This window comes from Seriola aureovittata, chromosome 1, assembly GCF_021018895.1.
Source record: "Seriola aureovittata isolate HTS-2021-v1 ecotype China chromosome 1, ASM2101889v1, whole genome shotgun sequence".
NCBI lineage: Eukaryota > Metazoa > Chordata > Actinopteri > Carangiformes > Carangidae > Seriola > Seriola aureovittata.
In genome coordinates, this window is record NC_079364.1 from 31,036,993 (window position 1) to 31,055,651 (window position 18,659).

The 18,659-nt window shown below is 42.5% G+C and overlaps 1 protein-coding gene across 1 annotated transcript in view; it reads right to left on the reverse strand.

The window, feature by feature from the left end:
- Positions 1-18,659, reverse strand: part of LOC130172117 (mucin-2-like) — a 41,853-nt gene that overhangs the window by 9,543 nt on the left and 13,651 nt on the right. The window contains exons 26-30 of the mRNA XM_056380551.1: positions 14,114-14,242; positions 13,787-13,937; positions 13,619-13,662; positions 13,296-13,523; positions 171-13,196 (exon numbers count right to left, since the gene is read on the reverse strand). Coding sequence (XP_056236526.1) covers positions 171-13,196; positions 13,296-13,523; positions 13,619-13,662; positions 13,787-13,937; positions 14,114-14,242 — 13,578 coding nt within the window. The remainder of the gene's footprint in view (positions 1-170; positions 13,197-13,295; positions 13,524-13,618; positions 13,663-13,786; positions 13,938-14,113; positions 14,243-18,659) is intronic.

Below are 18,659 nucleotides of genomic sequence, written 5' to 3' on the forward strand. Positions count from 1 at the left end.
AGTTATGCCCAAAATATATTGGTATTTATTGAGAACTTATTTTACCTGACTGATAGAAAGATAAAAAAATCAAAATCTGAAAGGTATAATAAAAATGGTGTCTACTGTTAATATAACTCAACTGCAAGATCAATATTAGGAAGCATGTGTCTTTATCAATAAAAACTTACCAGGAGAGAAGTGTGTACCATTATGAAAGCAATAGCAATGGCGACCAGTAGCAGGTTGAGAGGTTCCTCCAGTCAAAATTAACTCAGTTGTGGTAGTCATGGAAGAAGTAGGTGTAGATGGCTGAGTTGTAGCTGTTTCAGTTGGGGTAGAAGGTGTAGTGGTGGAAGTAGTAGTTGAAGGTGGCTGAGTTGAAGCTGCTTTAGTTGGGGTAGAAGGTGTAGTGGTGGAAGTAGAAGTTGACGGTGTCTGAGTTGAAGCTGTTTTAGTTGGAGTAGAAGGTGTAGTGGCTGAAGTAGTCTTTGAAGGCTGCTGAGTTGTAGTTGTTTCAGTTGGGGTAGAAGGTGTAGTGGTGGAAGTAGTAGTTGAAGGTGGCTGAGTTGTAGTTGTTTCAGTTGTAGTAGAAGGTGTAGTGGTAGTAATAGTGGTTCTTGGTGTTGTAGTCGGAATTGTTGTAGAAGAAGGTGAGGTTTTTGGACAGACACAACATTTGAATCTAATCTTATAATCAAAACATTGTCCTTGAAGCCCTTGTTGGTCATTGTGGCATATGAGGCCCACATCTTTGTTACAAGTCACAGCTTGTCCCACCTGTGACATGGAAAGTGTTGGGTAAAGAACAGCTCTACACTCGACTTCAGTGGGAAGTGGGCAAATGTGGTAACCAGCAGAGATTATTTTCTGGATAGATTCATCTTCTCCACCGTCAAGGCCTGGTGTGGGTTGGCCAAGATTAATCCATTCTGACCATCCACATGTCATATTATGTCCATCAGGGCAAGGTGCAGGTGTAGTTGGGTGAGAAGTAGTTGTTTCAGTAGTGGTAGAAGGTGTAGTTGTGGAAGTAGTAGTTGAAGGTGGTTGAGTTGTAGGTGTTTCAGTTGTGGTAGAAGGTGTAGTGGTGGAAGTAGTAGTTGAAGGTGGTTGAGTTGTAGCTGTTTTAGTTGGGGTAGAAGGTGAAGTGGTGTAAGTAGCAGTTGAAGGTGGTTGAGTCGTAGCTGTTGTAGTTGTGGAAGAAGGTCTAGTAGTTGAAGTAGTAGTTGAAGGTGGTTGAGTTGTAGCTGTTTCAGTTGGGGTAGAAGGTCTAGTAGTTGAAGTAGTTGAAGGTGGTTGAGTTGAAACTGTTTTAGTTGGGGTAGGAGGTGTAGTTGTGGAAGTAGTAGTTGAAGTTGGCTGAGTTGTAGCTGTTTCAGTTGGGGTAGAAGGTGTAGTGGTGGAAGTAGTAGTTGAAGGTGGTTGAGTAGTAGCAGTTTTGGTTGTGGTAAAAGGTGTGGTGGTAGTAACAGTGGTTCTTGGTGTTGTAGTCGGAATTGTTGTAGAAGGAGGTGAGGTTTTTGGACAGACACAACATTTGAATCTAATCTTATAATCAAAACATTGTCCTTGAGGCCATTGTTGGTCATTGTGGCATATGAGGCCCACATCTTTGTTACAAGTTACAGCTTGTCCCACCTGTGACATGGAAAGTGTTGGGTAAAGAACAGCTCTACACTCGACTTCAGTGGGAAGTGGGCAAATGTGGTAACCAGCAGAGATTACTTTCTGGATAGATTCATCTTCTCCACCGTTAAGGCCTGGTGTGGGTTGGCCAAGATTAATCCATTCTGACCATCCACATGTCATATTATGTCCATCAGGGCAAGGTGCAGGTGTAGTTGGGTGAGAAGTAGTTGTTTCAGTTGTAGTAGAAGGTGTAGTTGTGGAAGTAGTAGTTGAAGGTGGTTGAGTTGTAGGTGTTTCAGTTGTGGTAGAAGGTGTAGTGGTGAAAGTGGTAGTTGAAGGTGGTTGAGTTGTAGCTGTTTCAGTTGTGGTAGAAGGTGTAGTGGTGGAAGTAGTAGTTGAAGGTGGTTGAGTTGAAACTGTTTTAGTTGGGGTAGGAGGTGTAGTTGTGGAAGTAGTAGTTGAAGTTGGCTGAGTTGTAGCCGTTTCAGTTGGGGTAGAAGGTGTAGTGGTTGAAGTAGTAGTTGAAGGTGGCTGAGTTGTAGCCGTTTCAGTTGGGGTAGAAGGTGTAGTGGTGGAAATAGTAGTTGAAGGTGGCTGAGTTGAAGCTGCTTTAGTTGGGGTAGAAGGTGTAGTGGTGGAAGTAGTAGTTGAAGGTGGCTGAGTTGAAGCTGCTTTAGTTGGGGTAGAAGGTGTAGTGGTGGAAGTAGTAGTTGAAGATGGCTGAGTTGAAGCTGTTTTAGTTGGAGTTGAAGGTGTCGTGGTTGAAGTAGTAGTTGAAGGTGGTTGAGTTGTAGCTGTTTCAGTTGGGGTAGAAGGTTTAGTGGTAGAAGTAGTAGTTGAAGGTGGTTGAGTAGTAGCAGTTTTGGTTGTGGTAAAAGGTGTGGTGGTAGTAACAGTGGTTCTTGGTGTTGTAGTCGGAATTGTTGTAGAAGGAGGTGAGGTTTTTGGACAGACACAACATTTGAATCTAATCTTATAATCAAAACATTGTCCTTGAGGCCCTTGTTGGTCATTGTGGCATATGAGGCCCACATCTTTGTTACAAGTTACAGCTTGTCCCACCTGTGACATGGAAAGTGTTGGGTAAAGAACAGCTCTACATTCGACTTCAGTGGGAAGTGGGCAAATGTGGTAACCAGCAGAGATTACTTTCTGGATAGATTCATCTTCTCCACCGTTAAGGCCTGGTGTGGGTTGGCCAAGATTAATCCATTCTGACCATCCACATGTCATATTATGTCCATCAGGGCAAGGTGCAGGTGTAGTTGGGTGAGAAGTAGTTGTTTCAGTTGTAGTAGAAGGTGTAGTTGTGGAAGTAGTAGTTGAAGGTGGTTGAGTTGTAGCTGTTTCAGTTGTGGTAGAAGGTGTAGTGGTGAAAGTGGTAGTTGAAGGTGGTTGAGTTGTAGCTGTTTCAGTTGTGGTAGAAGGTGTAGTGGTGGAAGTAGTAGTTGAAGGTGGTTGAGTTGAAACTGTTTTAGTTGGGGTAGGAGGTGTAGTGGTGGAAGTAGTAGTTGAAGTTGGCTGAGTTGTAGCCGTTTCAGTTGGGGTAGAAGGTGTAGTGGTGGAAGTAGTAGTTGAAGGTGGCTGAGTTGAAGCTGCTTTAGTTGGGGTAGAAGGTGTAGTGGTGGAAGTAGTAGTTGAAGGTGGCTGAGTTGAAGCTGTTTTAGTTGGAGTTGAAGGTGTCGTGGTTGAAGTAGTAGTTGAAGGTGGTTGAGTTGTAGCTGTTTCAGTTGGGGTAGAAGGTTTAGTGGTAGAAGTAGTAGTTGAAGGTGGTTGAGTAGTAGCAGTTTTGGTTGTGGTAAAAGGTGTGGTGGTAGTAACAGTGGTTCTTGGTGTTGTAGTCGGAATTGTTGTAGAAGGAGGTGAGGTTTTTGGACAGACACAACATTTGAATCTAATCTTATAATCAAAACATTGTCCTTGAGGACCTTGTTGGTCATTGTGGCATATGAGGCCCACATCTTTGTTACAAGTTACAGCTTGTCCCACCTGTGACATGGAAAGTGTTGGGTAAAGAACAGCTCTACATTCGACTTCAGTGGGAAGTGGGCAAATGTGGTAACCAGCAGAGATTACTTTCTGGATAGATTCATCTTCTCCACCATTAAGGCCTGGTGTGGGTTGGCCAAGATTAATCCATTCTGACCATCCACATGTCATATTATGTCCATCAGGGCAAGGTGCAGGTGTAGTTGGGTGAGAAGTAGTTGTTTCAGTTGTAGTAGAAGGTGTAGTTGTGGAAGTAGTAGTTGAAGGTGGTTGAGTTGTAGCTGTTTCAGTTATGGTAGAAGGTGTAGTGGTGAAAGTGGTAGTTGAAGGTGGTTGAGTTGTAGCTGTTTCAGTTGTGGTAGAAGGTGTAGTGGTGGAAGTAGTAGTTGAAGGTGGTTGAGTTGTAGCTGTTTCAGTTGTGGTAGAAGGTGTAGTGGTGAAAGTGGTAGTTGAAGGTGGTTGAGTTGTAGCTGTTTCAGTTGTGGTAGAAGGTGTAGTGGTGGAAGTAGTAGTTGAAGGTGGTTGAGTTGAAACTGTTTTAGTTGGGGTAGGAGGTGTAGTTGTGGAAGTAGTAGTTGAAGTTGGCTGAGTTGTAGCCGTTTCAGTTGGGGTAGAAGGTGTAGTGGTGGAAGTAGTAGTTGAAGGTGGCTGAGTTGAAGCTGCTTTAGTTGGGGTAGAAGGTGTAGTGGTGGAAGTAGTAGTTGAAGATGGCTGAGTTGAAGCTGTTTTAGTTGGAGTTGAAGGTGTCGTGGTTGAAGTAGTAGTTGAAGGTGGTTGAGTTGTAGCTGTTTCAGTTGGGGTAGAAGGTTTAGTGGTAGAAGTAGTAGTTGAAGGTGGTTGAGTAGTAGCAGTTTTGGTTGTGGTAAAAGGTGTGGTGGTAGTAACAGTGGTTCTTGGTGTTGTAGTCGGAATTGTTGTAGAAGGAGGTGAGGTTTTTGGACAGATACAACATTTGAATCTAATCTTATAATCAAAACATTGTCCTTGAGGACCTTGTTGGTCATTGTGGCATATGAGGCCCACATCTTTGTTACAAGTTACAGCTTGTCCCACCTGTGACATGGAAAGTGTTGGGTAAAGAACAGCTCTACATTCGACTTCAGTGGGAAGTGGGCAAATGTGGTAACCAGCAGAGATTACTTTCTGGATAGATTCATCTTCTCCACCGTTAAGGCCTGGTGTGGGTTGGCCAAGATTAATCCATTCTGACCATCCACATGTCATATTATGTCCATCAGGGCAAGGTGCAGGTGTAGTTGGGTGAGAAGTAGTTGTTTCAGTTGTAGTAGAAGGTGTAGTTGTGGAAGTAGTAGTTGAAAGTGGTTGAGTTGTAGCTGTTTCAGTTGTGGTAGAAGGTGTAGTGGTGAAAGTGGTAGTTGAAGGTGGTTGAGTTGTAGCTGTTTCAGTTGTGGTAGAAGGTGTAGTGGTGGAAGTAGTAGTTGAAGGTGGTTGAGTTGTAGCTGTTTCAGTTGTGGTAGAAGGTGTAGTGGTGAAAGTGGTAGTTGAAGGTGGTTGAGTTGTAGCTGTTTCAGTTGTGGTAGAAGGTGTAGTGGTGGAAGTAGTAGTTGAAGGTGGTTGAGTTGAAACTGTTTTAGTTGGGGTAGGAGGTGTAGTTGTGGAAGTAGTAGTTGAAGTTGGCTGAGTTGTAGCCGTTTCAGTTGGGGTAGAAGGTGTAGTGGTGGAAGTAGTAGTTGAAGGTGGCTGAGTTGAAGCTGCTTTAGTTGGGGTAGAAGGTGTAGTGGTGGAAGTAGTAGTTGAAGATGGCTGAGTTGAAGCTGTTTTAGTTGGAGTTGAAGGTGTCGTGGTTGAAGTAGTAGTTGAAGGTGGTTGAGTTGTAGCTGTTTCAGTTGGGTTGGAAGGTTTAGTGGTAGAAGTAGTAGTTGAAGGTGGTTGAGTAGTAGCAGTTTTGGTTGTGGTAAAAGGTGTGGTGGTAGTAACAGTGGTTCTTGGTGTTGTAGTCGGAATTGTTGTAGAAGGAGGTGAGGTTTTTGGACAGACACAACATTTGAATCTAATCTTATAATCAAAACATTGTCCTTGAGGACCTTGTTGGTCATTGTGGCATATGAGGCCCACATCTTTGTTACAAGTTACAGCTTGTCCCACCTGTGACATGGAAAGTGTTGGGTAAAGAACAGCTCTACATTCGACTTCAGTGGGAAGTGGGCAAATGTGGTAACCAGCAGAGATTACTTTCTGGATAGATTCATCTTCTCCACCGTTAAGGCCTGGTGTGGGTTGGCCAAGATTAATCCATTCTGACCATCCACATGTCATATTATGTCCATCAGGGCAAGGTGCAGGTGTAGTTGGGTGAGAAGTAGTTGTTTCAGTTGTAGTAGAAGGTGTAGTTGTGGAAGTAGTAGTTGAAGGTGGTTGAGTTGTAGCTGTTTCAGTTATGGTAGAAGGTGTAGTGGTGAAAGTGGTAGTTGAAGGTGGTTGAGTTGTAGCTGTTTCAGTTGTGGTAGAAGGTGTAGTGGTGGAAGTAGTAGTTGAAGGTGGTTGAGTTGAAACTGTTTTAGTTGGGGTAGGAGGTGTAGTGGTGGAAGTAGTAGTTGAAGTTGGCTGAGTTGTAGCCGTTTCAGTTGGGGTAGAAGGTGTAGTGGTGGAAGTAGTAGTTGAAGGTGGCTGAGTTGAAGCTGCTTTAGTTGGGGTAGAAGGTGTAGTGGTGGAAGTAGTAGTTGAAGATGGCTGAGTTGAAGCTGTTTTAGTTGGAGTTGAAGGTGTCGTGGTTGAAGTAGTAGTTGAAGGTGGTTGAGTTGTAGCTGTTTCAGTTGGGGTAGAAGGTTTAGTGGTAGAAGTAGTAGTTGAAGGTGGTTGAGTAGTAGCAGTTTTGGTTGTGGTAAAAGGTGTGGTGGTAGTAACAGTGGTTCTTGGTGTTGTAGTCGGAATTGTTGTAGAAGGAGGTGAGGTTTTTGGACAGACACAACATTTGAATCTAATCTTATAATCAAAACATTGTCCTTGAGGACCTTGTTGGTCATTGTGGCATATGAGGCCCACATTTTTGTTACAAGTTACAGCTTGTCCCACCTGTGACATGGAAAGTGTTGGGTAAAGAACAGCTCTACATTCTACTTCAGTGGGAAGTGGGCAAATGTGGTAACCAGCAGAGATTACTTTCTGGATAGATTCATCTTCTCCACCGTTAAGGCCTGGTGTGGGTTGGCCAAGATTAATCCATTCTGACCATCCACATGTCATATTATGTCCATCAGGGCAAGGTGCAGGTGTAGTTGGGTGAGAAGTAGTTGTTTCAGTTGTAGTAGAAGGTGTAGTTGTGGAAGTAGTAGTTGAAGTTGGCTGAGTTGTAGCCGTTTCAGTTGGGGTAGAAGGTGTAGTGGTGGAAGTAGTAGTTGAAGGTGGCTGAGTTGAAGCTGCTTCAGTTGAGGTAGAAGGTGTAGTGGTGGAAGTAGTAGTTGAAGATGGTTGAGTTGAAGCTGTTTTAGTTGGAGTTGAAGGTGTCGTGGTTGAAGTAGTAGTTGAAGGTGGTTGAGTTGTAGCTGTTTCAGTTGGGGTAGAAGGTTTAGTGGTAGAAGTAGTAGTTGAAGGTGGTTGAGTAGTAGCAGTTTTGGTTGTGGTAAAAGGTGTGGTGGTAGTAACAGTGGTTCTTGGTGTTGTAGTCGGAATTGTTGTAGAAGGAGGTGAGGTTTTTGGACAGACACAACATTTGAATCTAATCTTATAATCAAAACATTGTCCTTGAGGCCCTTGTTGGTCATTGTGGCATATGAGGCCCACATCTTTGTTACAAGTTACAGCTTGTCCCACCTGTGACATGGAAAGTGTTGGGTAAAGAACAGCTCTACACTCGACTTCAGTGGGAAGTGGGCAAATGTGGTAACCAGCAGAGATTACTTTCTGGATAGATTCATCTTCTCCACCGTTAAGGCCTGGTGTGGGTTGGCCAAGATTAATCCATTCTGACCATCCACATGTCATGTTATGTCCATCAGGGCAAGGTGCAGGTGTAGTTGGGTGAGAAGTAGTTGTTTCAGTTGTAGTAGAAGGTGTAGTTGTGGAAGTAGTAGTTGAAGGTGGTTGAGTTGTAGCTGTTTCAGTTGTGGTAGAAAGTGTAGTGGTGAAAGTGGTAGTTGAAGGTGGTTGAGTTGTAGCTGTTTCAGTTGTGGTAGAAGGTGTAGTGGTGGAAGTAGTAGTTGAAGGTGGTTGAGTTGAAACTGTTTTAGTTGGGGTAGGAGGTGTAGTTGTGGAAGTAGTAGTTGAAGTTGGCTGAGTTGTAGCCGTTTCAGTTGGGGTAGAAGGTGTAGTGGTGGAAGTAGTAGTTGAAGGTGGCTGAGTTGAAGCTGCTTTAGTTGGGGTAGAAGGTGTAGTGGTGGAAGTAGTAGTTGAAGATGGCTGAGTTGAAGCTGTTTTAGTTGGAGTTGAAGGTGTCGTGGTTGAAGTAGTAGTTGAAGGTGGTTGAGTTGTAGCTGTTTCAGTTTGGGTAGAAGGTTTAGTGGTAGAAGTAGTAGTTGAAGGTGGTTGAGTAGTAGCAGTTTTGGTTGTGGTAAAAGGTGTGGTGGTAGTAACAGTGGTTCTTGGTGTTGTAGTCGGAATTGTTGTAGAAGGAGGTGAGGTTTTTGGACAGACACAACATTTGAATCTAATCTTATAATCAAAACATTGTCCCTGAGGCCCTTGTTGGTCATTGTGGCATATGAGGCCCACATTTTTGTTACAAGTTACAGCTTGTCCCACCTGTGACATGGAAAGTGTTGGGTAAAGAACAGCTCTACATTCTACTTCAGTGGGAAGTGGGCAAATGTGGTAACCAGCAGAGATTACTTTCTGGATAGATTCATCTTCTCCACCGTTAAGGCCTGGTGTGGGTTGGCCAAGATTAATCCATTCTGACCATCCACATGTCATATTATGTCCATCAGGGCAAGGTGCAGGTGTAGTTGGGTGAGAAGTAGTTGTTTCAGTTGTAGTAGAAGGTGTAGTTGTGGAAGTAGTAGTTGAAGTTGGCTTAGTTGTAGCCGTTTCAGTTGGGGTAGAAGGTGTAGTGGTGGAAGTAGTAGTTGAAGGTGGCTGAGTTGAAGCTGCTTCAGTTGGGGTAGAAGGTGTAGTGGTGGAAGTAGTAGTTGAAGATGGTTGAGTTGAAGCTGTTTTAGTTGGAGTTGAAGGTGTCGTGGTTGAAGTAGTAGTTGAAGGTGGTTGAGTTGTAGCTGTTTCAGTTGGGGTAGAAGGTTTAGTGGTAGAAGTAGTAGTTGAAGGTGGTTGAGTAGTAGCACTTTTGGTTGTGGTAAAAGGTGTGGTGGTAGTAACAGTGGTTCTTGGTGTTGTAGTCGGAATTGTTGTAGAAGGAGGTGAGGTTTTTGGACAGACACAACATTTGAATCTAATCTTATAATCAAAACATTGTCCTTGAGGCCCTTGTTGGTCATTGTGGCATATGAGGCCCACATCTTTGTTACAAGTTACAGCTTGTCCCACCTGTGACATGGAAAGTGTTGGGTAAAGAACAGCTCTACACTCGACTTCAGTGGGAAGTGGGCAAATGTGGTAACCAGCAGAGATTACTTTCTGGATAGATTCATCTTCTCCACCGTTAAGGCCTGGTGTGGGTTGGCCAAGATTAATCCATTCTGACCATCCACATGTCATATTATGTCCATCAGGGCAAGGTGCAGGTGTAGTTGGGTGAGAAGTAGTTGTTTCAGTTGTAGTAGAAGGTGTAGTTGTGGAAGTAGTAGTTGAAGGTGGTTGAGTTGTAGCTGTTTCAGTTGTGGTAGAAGGCCTAGTGGTGAAAGTGGTAGTTGAAGGTGGTTGAGTTGTAGCTGTTTCAGTTGTGGTAGAAGGTGTAGTGGTGGAAGTAGTAGTTGAAGTTGGCTGAGTTGTAGCCGTTTCAGTTGGGGTAGAAGGTGTAGTGGTGGAAGTAGTAGTTGAAGGTGGCTGAGTTGAAGCTGCTTTAGTTGGGGTAGAAGGTGTAGTGGTGGAAGTAGTAGTTGAAGATGGCTGAGTTGAAGCTGTTTTAGTTGGAGTTGAAGGTGTCGTGGTTGAAGTAGTAGTTGAAGGTGGTTGAGTTGTAGCTGTTTCAGTTGGGGTAGAAGGTTTAGTGGTAGAAGTAGTTGTTGAAGGTGGTTGAGTAGTAGCAGTTTTGGTTGTGGTAAAAGGTGTGGTGGTAGTAACAGTGGTTCTTGGTGTTGTAGTCGGAATTGTTGTAGAAGGAGGTGAGGTTTTTGGACAGACACAACATTTGAATCTAATCTTATAATCAAAACATTGTCCTTGAGGCCCTTGTTGGTCATTGTGGCATATGAGGCCCACATCTTTGTTACAAGTTACAGATTGTCCCACCTGTGACATGGAAAGTGTTGGGTAAAGAACAGCTCTACACTCGACTTCAGTGGGAAGTGGGCAAATGTGGTAACCAGCAGAGATTACTTTCTGGATAGATTCATCTTCTCCACCGTTAAGGCCTGGTGTGGGTTGGCCAAGATTAATCCATTCTGACCATCCACATGTCATATTATGTCCATCAGGGCAAGGTGCAGGTGTAGTTGGGTGAGAAGTAGTTGTTTCAGTTGTAGTAGAAGGTGTAGTTGTGGAAGTAGTAGTTGAAGGTGGTTGAGTTGTAGCTGTTTCAGTTGTGGTAGAAGGTGTAGTGGTGAAAGTGGTAGTTGAAGGTGGTTGAGTTGTAGCTGTTTCAGTTGTGGTAGAAGGTGTAGTGGTGGAAGTAGTAGTTGAAGGTGGTTGAGTTGAAACTGTTTTAGTTGGGGTAGGAGGTGTAGTTGTGGAAGTAGTAGTTGAAGGTGGTTGAGTTGTAGATGTTTCAGTTGGGGTAGAAGGTTTAGTGGTAGAAGTAGTAGTTGAAGGTGGTTGAGTAGTAGCAGTTTTGGTTGTGGTAAAAGGTGTGGTGGTAGTAACAGTGGTTCTTGGTGTTGTAGTCGGAATTGTTGTAGAAGGAGGTGAGGTTTTTGGACAGACACAACATTTGAATCTAATCTTATAATCAAAACATTGTCCTTGAAGCCCTTGTTGGTCATTGTGGCATATGAGGCCCACATCTTTGTTACAAGTTACAGCTTGTCCCACCTGTGACATGGAAAGTGTTGGGTAAAGAACAGCTCTACATTCGACTTCAGTGGGAAGTGGGCAAATGTGGTAACCAGCAGAGATTACTTTCTGGATAGATTCATCTTCTCCACCGTTAAGGCCTGGTGTGGGTTGGCCAAGATTAATCCATTCTGACCATCCACATGTCATATTATGTCCATCAGGGCAAGGTGCAGTTGTAGTTGGGTGAGAAGTAGTTGTTTCAGTTGTAGTAGAAGGTGTAGTTGTGGAAGTAGTAGTTGAAGGTGGTTGAGTTGTAGCTGTTTCAGTTGTGGTAGAAGGCCTAGTGGTGAAAGTGGTAGTTGAAGGTGGTTGAGTTGTAGCTGTTTCAGTTGTGGTAGAAGGTGTAGTGGTGGAAGTAGTAGTTGAAGGTGGTTGAGTTGAAACTGTTTTAGTTGGGGTAGGAGGTGTAGTTGTGGAAGTAGTAGTTGAAGTTGGCTGAGTTGTAGCCGTTTCAGTTGGGGTAGAAGGTGTAGTGGTGGAAGTAGTAGTTGAAGGTGGCTGAGTTGAAGCTGCTTTAGTTGGGGTAGAAGGTGTAGTGGTGGAAGTAGTAGTTGAAGATGGCTGAGTTGAAGCTGTTTTAGTTGGAGTTGAAGGTGTCGTGGTTGAAGTAGTAGTTGAAGGTGGTTGAGTTGTAGCTGTTTCAGTTGGGGTAGAAGGTTTAGTGGTAGAAGTAGTAGTTGAAGGTGGTTGAGTAGTAGCAGTTTTGGTTGTGGTAAAAGGCGTGGTCGTAGTAACAGTGGTTCTTGGTGTTGTAGTCGGAATTGTTGTAGAAGGAGGTGAGGTTTTTGGACAGACACAACATTTGAATCTAATCTTATAATCAAAACATTGTCCTTGAGGCCCTTGTTGGTCATTGTGGCATATGAGGCCCACATCTTTGTTACAAGTTACAGCTTGTCCCACCTGTGACATGGAAAGTGTTGGGTAAAGAACAGCTCTACACTCGACTTCAGTGGGAAGTGGGCAAATGTGGTAACCAGCAGAGATTACTTTCTGGATAGATTCATCTTCTCCACCGTTAAGGCCTGGTGTGGGTTGGCCAAGATTAATCCATTCTGACCATCCACATGTCATATTATGTCCATCAGGGCAAGGTGCAGGTGTAGTTGGGTGAGAAGTAGTTGTTTCAGTTGTAGTAGAAGGTGTAGTTGTGGAAGTAGTAGTTGAAGGTGGTTGAGTTGTAGCTGTTTCAGTTGTGGTAGAAGGTGTAGTGGTGAAAGTGGTAGTTGAAGGTGGTTGAGTTGTAGCTGTTTCAGTTGTGGTAGAAGGTGTAGTGGTGGAAGTAGTAGTTGAAGGTGGTTGAGTTGAAACTGTTTTAGTTGGGGTAGGAGGTGTAGTTGTGGAAGTAGTAGTTGAAGTTGGCTGAGTTGTAGCCGTTTCAGTTGGGGTAGAAGGTGTAGTGGTGGAAGTAGTAGTTGAAGGTGGCTGAGTTGAAGCTGCTTTAGTTGGGGTAGAAGGTGTAGTGGTGGAAGTAGTAGTTGAAGATGGCTGAGTTGAAGCTGTTTTAGTTGGAGTTGAAGGTGTCGTGGTTGAAGTAGCAGTTGAAGGCGGTTGTGTTGTAGTAGTCACAGTTGTAGTAGAAGGTACAGTGGTTGACGTTATAGTTGAAGGTGGTTTAGTTGTACTTGTTTCAGTTGGTGTAGAAGGTTTAGTGGTGGAAGCGGTAGTTAAAGGTGGCTGAGTTGTAGCTGTTTCAGTTGTGGTAGAAGGTGTAGTTGTGGAAGTAGTAGTTGATGGTGGCTGAGTTGAAGCTGTTTTAGTTGGGGTACTAGTAGTTGAAGGTGGCTGAGTTGCAATAGTAGTACTTATAGGACTCTGTGTCGTGTTGCATTGTGGTGTCTTGCAACACTTTACTTTTATCTCATAATCTAAACATATGGGGGGTATTTGTAAGATGTTCTTACACACAAGACCTATTTGTTTGTTACATGTTACCGTTTGCTTTAATTGTTGTAATGGAACCCCTGGATAATGTACAGCCTGACACTCCACTGCTACTGGATTATCACAAATGTCATATCCTTTCTGGATGATACTTTTGATGCTTTCATTGTCCCCACCTCCAGGGCCATATTCAGGGTAATCTGCACTTATCCATTTTGACCAGAAGCATATTTCCTGGCAAGGTGTTTTGGTAACATGTCTTGTTGTTGTTGGTATTACTGGGGGCTTTGTGGTTGAGCTTGGAGGTATTGACGATGGAGCAGGCTTTGTTGGGCATGCACTATAGTCACAACACATAACTCTGATTTGATAGTTAAAGCACAATGGCAGTGGCCCTGACTGGTCTTCATTTCTGCATGTCAGCCCCTTAGCTAGATTACATTGCACCACTTGTCCCACATTGTCAATGGACACATTCGGGAATTTCTCTGCCCTGCACTGGATCTGGCTTGGCACATCACATATCTTGTGTCCTGCCGCTTTGATGTTTTGGTAAGTTTCATTGTCTCCTCCTGGAGTTCCCAGTGTGGGAAAGCTGGTATCATACCATGGCGACCATTCACAAGGACTGCATGTGACTGGAAGAGAGACTGTGGACACACATAATACAGACATTGTTTATGTGATAAATTTTTATCTTACATAGCTGATTAAGTCTTCAGTCTCCAAAAGGAATACCTCCCCAATACCTGGTGTGGTTGATGTAAAAACAAAGGTGGTTGGAGTCTGGTTGGTTGTAGTAGTGGTGGCAGTAGGCATTCGTGTTGTTGGTGTTGGTTCTGGGCATGGGTGTGAACTCCTGTCAATGGTACCATTCTTCCCACACACTGCTGTGATGCAGTTACCATGTCCATCTGTTGTGTTATAGATGGTTTCGCCATGGAGATATTTCGTTCCATTATATGTGCAAGTACAGGCTGTAAAAAGAGAGGAGATGTATTATTGACATATTGACCTAACCTACCCTAGTATGTATTTTTAAAACCTACAATCTCTCCAATTCTTTGTATACCTTGGACATCGTAATGGCATGTGATGGTCATTGAACTGCATGTACTTCAAAAGAAAAAAAACATGATATACATGGTTAGTTCTGACTTTCCTTTTCATTTCATTTGAAGCTGCCACAAAGCTACAGTATATTACCTCCATTGGAACATGCAAGACATGCAAGACCTACCAGGTATGACAATTTTCAGTTGTTGGCACTTTGTCACCATTATCATAGTGTCGCCCCTCGTTATCATAGCATCCACATTGTTCTTTTAAAACACATGTCATTGTATCCTCATCAAAGTAGGGCTGAGCAGAAGGACATTTTGGATAGCAACCTAATTAAAAAACAAACAGTTGTTCATACACTAGAACATACAGGTTTTTTCAAATGCAAGTGTAACAAATACAACCAATGTAGAAAAGAAAATTGATGTGTTCAATAGTCAGTCTTGAATTTTCAGTTTAATTTGATTAGCAGATTAGGCCAAATTATAAAAAAAAACGTATCTACCTTCTAATGGAGGTATCTGTGTAGAGCAGCTGCCTGAAGGGTTCCTGCAGGTTTTCATACAAGGAGATCCACATGGCATGTAGTGCCATTCGCATTCACCAGGGGGATTGTAGTAATCACAGAAGATCGCTGAAAAAAGATAATAAAATGTATTCAGTATTTTCATGTTGTAGACTGGACTATTCAGTGAGCTTACTGATGATTTTAGATGTGTGCTTGTACATAGCCTTATTTTTCCCTTTATACTAGACAGACCTGCTACCTTGTCCATAAACCAGAGCATTTCAATATTGATCTCAATTACCTTGAAAAAGACCTTTTTTGTAATAACTATTTCCATTTAATTTTCATATGAAATGAGCTCTACCTCAGAGAGGTGGTAACATTGATTCTTAATAGAAGAGAATTACACTGGCTATTCAATTTGCAAATGTTATCCCCCAAAGGACTGAATGACGGGATTCCATGGCATGTCATGCTCTAAGAAATCTAGGTACTTTATAAATCTATCTAAGGCACACTTCCGCTACCAATACTTCATACGATTACATATTTTGAATGACTTATGAAAGCTGCAAAGCCTATGTTTTCGTTCAATAGATTTCAAATACAGGAAATAATTTTTTAAGATTTGATTATATATTGTGATGTCTAACTTGTTTTTTATAGATATAGTTTTTCTCTTCCTTATATATATATATATACATACAGTATATATATATATATATTATATATATATATATATATATATATATATATATATATACATATGCATATATGCATATGTATATCTATAAATACATATGTATATCTACAAGGAAGAGAAATATATATATATATATATATATATATATATACAGACCCTTTCCAAAAAATTAGAATATCATGGAAAAGTTGTTTAATTTCCATAATTCCATTCAAAAAGTTAAACTTTCATAGATTATAGATTCAGGGCTCACAATTTAAACGATTTCAAGTATTTATTTGTTTATTTTTTACATAATTTGGGCTTCTAGCTCATAAAACCCACAAAAACAGGAATTCAAAAAATTAGAATACTGTGAAGAAATCAGACCAAATTTTGCAGGGCATGAATTTTTTAAACTGAGTGTTTTAAACTGAGTTCGGTTCAATATGGGGAAGACTGCAGACATGACAACTGGCCAGAAGACCATCATTGATACCCTCCATAGGATGGTTAAGCCACAAAAGTTCATAGCTAAGGAGGCTGGCTGTTCACAGAGTGCTGTGTCCAAGCATATCAATGGAAAGTCTAGTGGAAGGGCAAAATGTGGCAGGAGAAGATGCACCAGCAAAAGAGATGACCGTGGGCTTCAGCGGATTATCAAACAGAGAAGATTCAAGAATCTGGCAGAGATGGCGGGAGTCACAGCTTCAAAAACCACCACATTCCGACGCATCCGGGAGATGGGCTACAACTGTCGGGTTCCTTGTGTCAAGCCACTTCTGAACCTGAGCCAACGTAGGAAGCGTCTCAACTGGGCCAAGGAGAAGAAGGACTGGACCGTTGGCAAGTGGTCCAAGGTCCTCTTTTCCGATGAAAGTAAAGTGTGCCTTTCATTCGGGAATCAAGGTCCAAGGGTTTGGAGGAAGACGGGTGAGGAACAGAACCCAAGCTGCTTGAGGTCCAGTGTGAAATATCCACAGTCAGTCATGATTTGGGGTGCAATGTCCGGTGCAGGTGTTGGTAAACTCAGCTTTCTTAAATCCAAGGTCACCGCAACAGTCTACCAGAATGTTTTAGAGGACTTCATGATTCCTTCTGCTGAGGATCTGTATGGAGATGCAGATTTCATCTTCCAGCAGGACCTGGCCCCTTCCCATACTGCCAGAAGCACCAAAACCTGGTTTGATGCCCATGCCATCACAGTGCTTGACTGGCCAGCCAACTCGCCGGACCTAAACCCCATTGAGAATCTATGGGGTATTCTCAAGAGGAAAATGAGGACCACCAGACCCAACAACAAAGAAGAGCTGACAGCAAGCATCAAGGAAATCTGGGCTTCCATAACTCCCAGGCAATGCCACAGGCTGATTGCCTCAATGCCACGTCGCATCGAGGCAGTGATTAAGGCAGAGGGATTCCCAACCAAGTATTGAAGATTGACATATCGTTTTGAAAGTACCATATTTTGATTGATTTGATGTGATCCTAATTTCTTTCTTTTTTTTCTGTAAAACTGAGAAGTAAATGGTGATTTCTTCACAGTATTTTAATTTTTTGAATTCCTGTTTTTGTGGGTTTTATGAGCTGGAAGCCCAAATTATGTAAAAATAAACAAATAAATACTTGAAATCGTTTAAATTGTGGGCCTTGACTCTATAATCTATGAAAGTTTAACTTTTTGAATGGAATTATGGAAAATTAAACAACTTTTCCATGATATTCTAATTTTTGGAAAGGGTCTGTATATATATATCAACCATTAGTTCCGAACATGTGATGATTGGTAGAGAGCTATTCCATGAGTGCTGATATAGAGTACAACAGCACTGGGACTTTTAACTACATGTATCACTCCACTTTAGAGGTGTTCTATTAACCGTTAATTAGCATTACATTAATGGTTGTTATCTATCTTAGATAGCAACAAACTTTGCAAAGATGAAAATATTTCTAGAAATAACATTTGAATTAAATGATGTCTGGTTGTCAGAGGAGGCTGAAGGAACGTGTGTATATATACTTAAAATTAAGTCCAGGTTGCAATTTTATTTTGCTTAAAGTGGTACTGTCTTTTTAAAGGAACACAGAGCTCAAAATTACACAGTTACACACACCTACACCCATTACAAAGGCAGCCTCAACCAGTGGCCACTGAAAAGCTCTAGGGCACCTCAGTGGTGTGGTAATCATGGAGGAAGAAGCATCCTGTGGTAAGTGATGAAAAGCCAGTTTCTCCAACCTCACACACACTACTACCCCAGTTTAAAATGAAAATGAGTAGTCCGTTTTGTGTTCAACTTTATTATCACCATGGAAGTAGTATGCTTTGGAGTAGAATGAAAATTATTTTTAAATATAGTTTTCATTTTAATTTTGTTGCACCTCTACCTTTTTTCCTTGACATTCTTGTCAAGGCAGCTGATTCATAGTGCGAAGACCCTAGTACCAAGAGCACTGCATGATGCCATCCAGGCTTTCATTAATGAAAAATCAAAGTCCCTAGTATTGCTTTAGGACAGAGTTGAGAATAATTTTAACTTTGATTACAGAGAAACGGGTCAAGAAGCTTGACAAGATCTTCAACTGCAGTCTGCAAGATACAGCTGATTTCATTTAAACATTCAGACATCAGACGTAGGCAGCAAATTCATGTGGCATGATCTCCCTTGATGATTAGATGTTTGAACAGGGTACGATATGGAGACCGCAAGGCACAAAACGTCACATGGCAGGTAGAGACCTCACACATCAAGTTGATCCATATGATGTTCTGCCAACTCCAATTTCTAGTCCTGGGGCAAGATTGAGGCACTGACGTGCACCCTTTGCCCAAGTTGGAGAACCTTGGAGCATCTCTTAAGAAGCTGCACAAAAGCTTCACTGGCACCACATGCTGAAAACAGTGTCAGAGCATGTTGTATCAGCCATGAATTGCTTTCACTTGAGCAAGTGAGCAGCCTTGACCACAGTTCAGGGTGTCTTAAGCCCCACTCATTACGGTGTGTGGACCTGGACAGACATGCTGAAGTTCCCTGACACGATTACATCAATATCACAGCAGCCTGAACGGGTCCTGCTGCCAGAAGCTTCCAAGCCAAGCCATGTTTTTATCGGTGAATAATCTGAAGAGGAAACGTCCTATCGAATATGAGCCTGCAAGAAGGCACACGCCAAGAAGTCGAGAGTAGAGATATGGATGCTTGAAAGTGGGGTGCAGCAGATGAATGCACAGAGCAATTTTTTAGAGATTGTGATGGACAAATAATGACCCCAATTCCTTGAGTATATTGGTTTAGTTTCTCTCCAGATGGGTTTTGAGCAGATGAGAGAAACAAACCAACAAGTAGTGAATCTACCAACAGCCCTATGTGAGTTTGGAAAGAGGAAAGGCATATACATGGGCTGCTGGGCTGTGCTTGTGAGAGCAGCTTAAGTCCAGGCTATTGTTGATTTCCCTTGGGTAAATGCAGATTTTAATGTCTTTCTTCATTCACCATCGATCAATCTGTTACAAAAAAATGTGAAACGCGTATGGGTTGAGGAGTGTCAGGAGGTTGTAGCTCAGATCTAGGCTATTTTGTTCAGTGGTGCTGAAAGCTCCAGACTTCAGCCTGCCATTTGCACCCTCTGTGGATGCATGTGATGTAGAGATCAAAGTAGTTGTCCTTCAGTCAGGCGAGGCCGGTTACACGAGACCAGTGCTATAAGGCTCAACAGATATCAACCAACGAGAGAGGCTTCAGCCTTAGTGTTGAGCGTAAAGCATTTTGAAATTCATGTTGCCAGTGTTGACTGGATGGTGATTTACTCAGAAAAGGTCACAGTGACCTTGACCTTTGACCAACAAAATCTAATCAA